Source organism: Sinocyclocheilus grahami, unplaced genomic scaffold (genome assembly GCF_001515645.1).
Source record: "Sinocyclocheilus grahami isolate Dianchi unplaced genomic scaffold, SAMN03320097.WGS_v1.1 scaffold20236.1, whole genome shotgun sequence".
NCBI lineage: Eukaryota > Metazoa > Chordata > Actinopteri > Cypriniformes > Cyprinidae > Sinocyclocheilus > Sinocyclocheilus grahami.
In genome coordinates, this window is record NW_015517941.1 from 1 (window position 1) to 587 (window position 587).

Here is a 587-nt window from a genome sequence, read left to right on the forward strand (position 1 = left end):
GTAGTTATTCATTAATGATGGAACAGTATTCTAAAGTGTTACCAACGCTTCTATATTTGTGGATAGTAGTCTGTATTGTAGGGTGACAATAATGAAATAGACTTCATTTTAAAAACTTCATATGCAATAAAAATGTGGTTTAGCCAAATAATACAATTTTTTCCTTAGAATTTATAAATGTGATGCAAATGCAAATTAAAGAGCAGCAAGCAGTGAATATAACTATGATATTCTGATCACAGATTATAATAATATGTCACGTGGTGTGTTATTTTTCTGTTTGTTTGTACTAAAGTTTTCTTTCTGTCTGCGATCAGAGAGCTGTTCCAGAGAAGAGTTCATGTGTGACGGTGGTCGTTGTTTGCTACCCGTTTCCGTGTGTGACGGCCAGCCAAACTGTCAGGACAGGTCAGATGAAGCCAACTGCAGCCAGAAACACAAGGGTAAATATAGTTGCAAGCAGCGATGGCGGGCCCAAGCCATCAGTTCAACCGCCACCCCGGTGGCATCAAGAAAATGGTGCACAGCGGGTACGTGCATTTACAATAACCCTCTGGCAGTCTGGATTTAAGGGTTACAGCAATGAA

The 587-nt window shown here is 39.7% G+C and overlaps 1 protein-coding gene across 1 annotated transcript in view; it reads left to right on the top strand.

Moving 5' to 3' along the window:
• Nucleotides 1-322: 322 nt before the first annotated feature.
• Nucleotides 323-587, top strand: part of LOC107579791 (membrane frizzled-related protein-like) — a gene marked incomplete at its 3' end in the record, with an annotated part of 2,712 nt that continues 2,447 nt past the window's right edge. Inside the window, exon 1 of the mRNA XM_016265586.1 lies at nucleotides 323-443. Coding sequence (XP_016121072.1) covers nucleotides 341-443 — 103 coding nt within the window. The remainder of the gene's footprint in view (nucleotides 444-587) is intronic.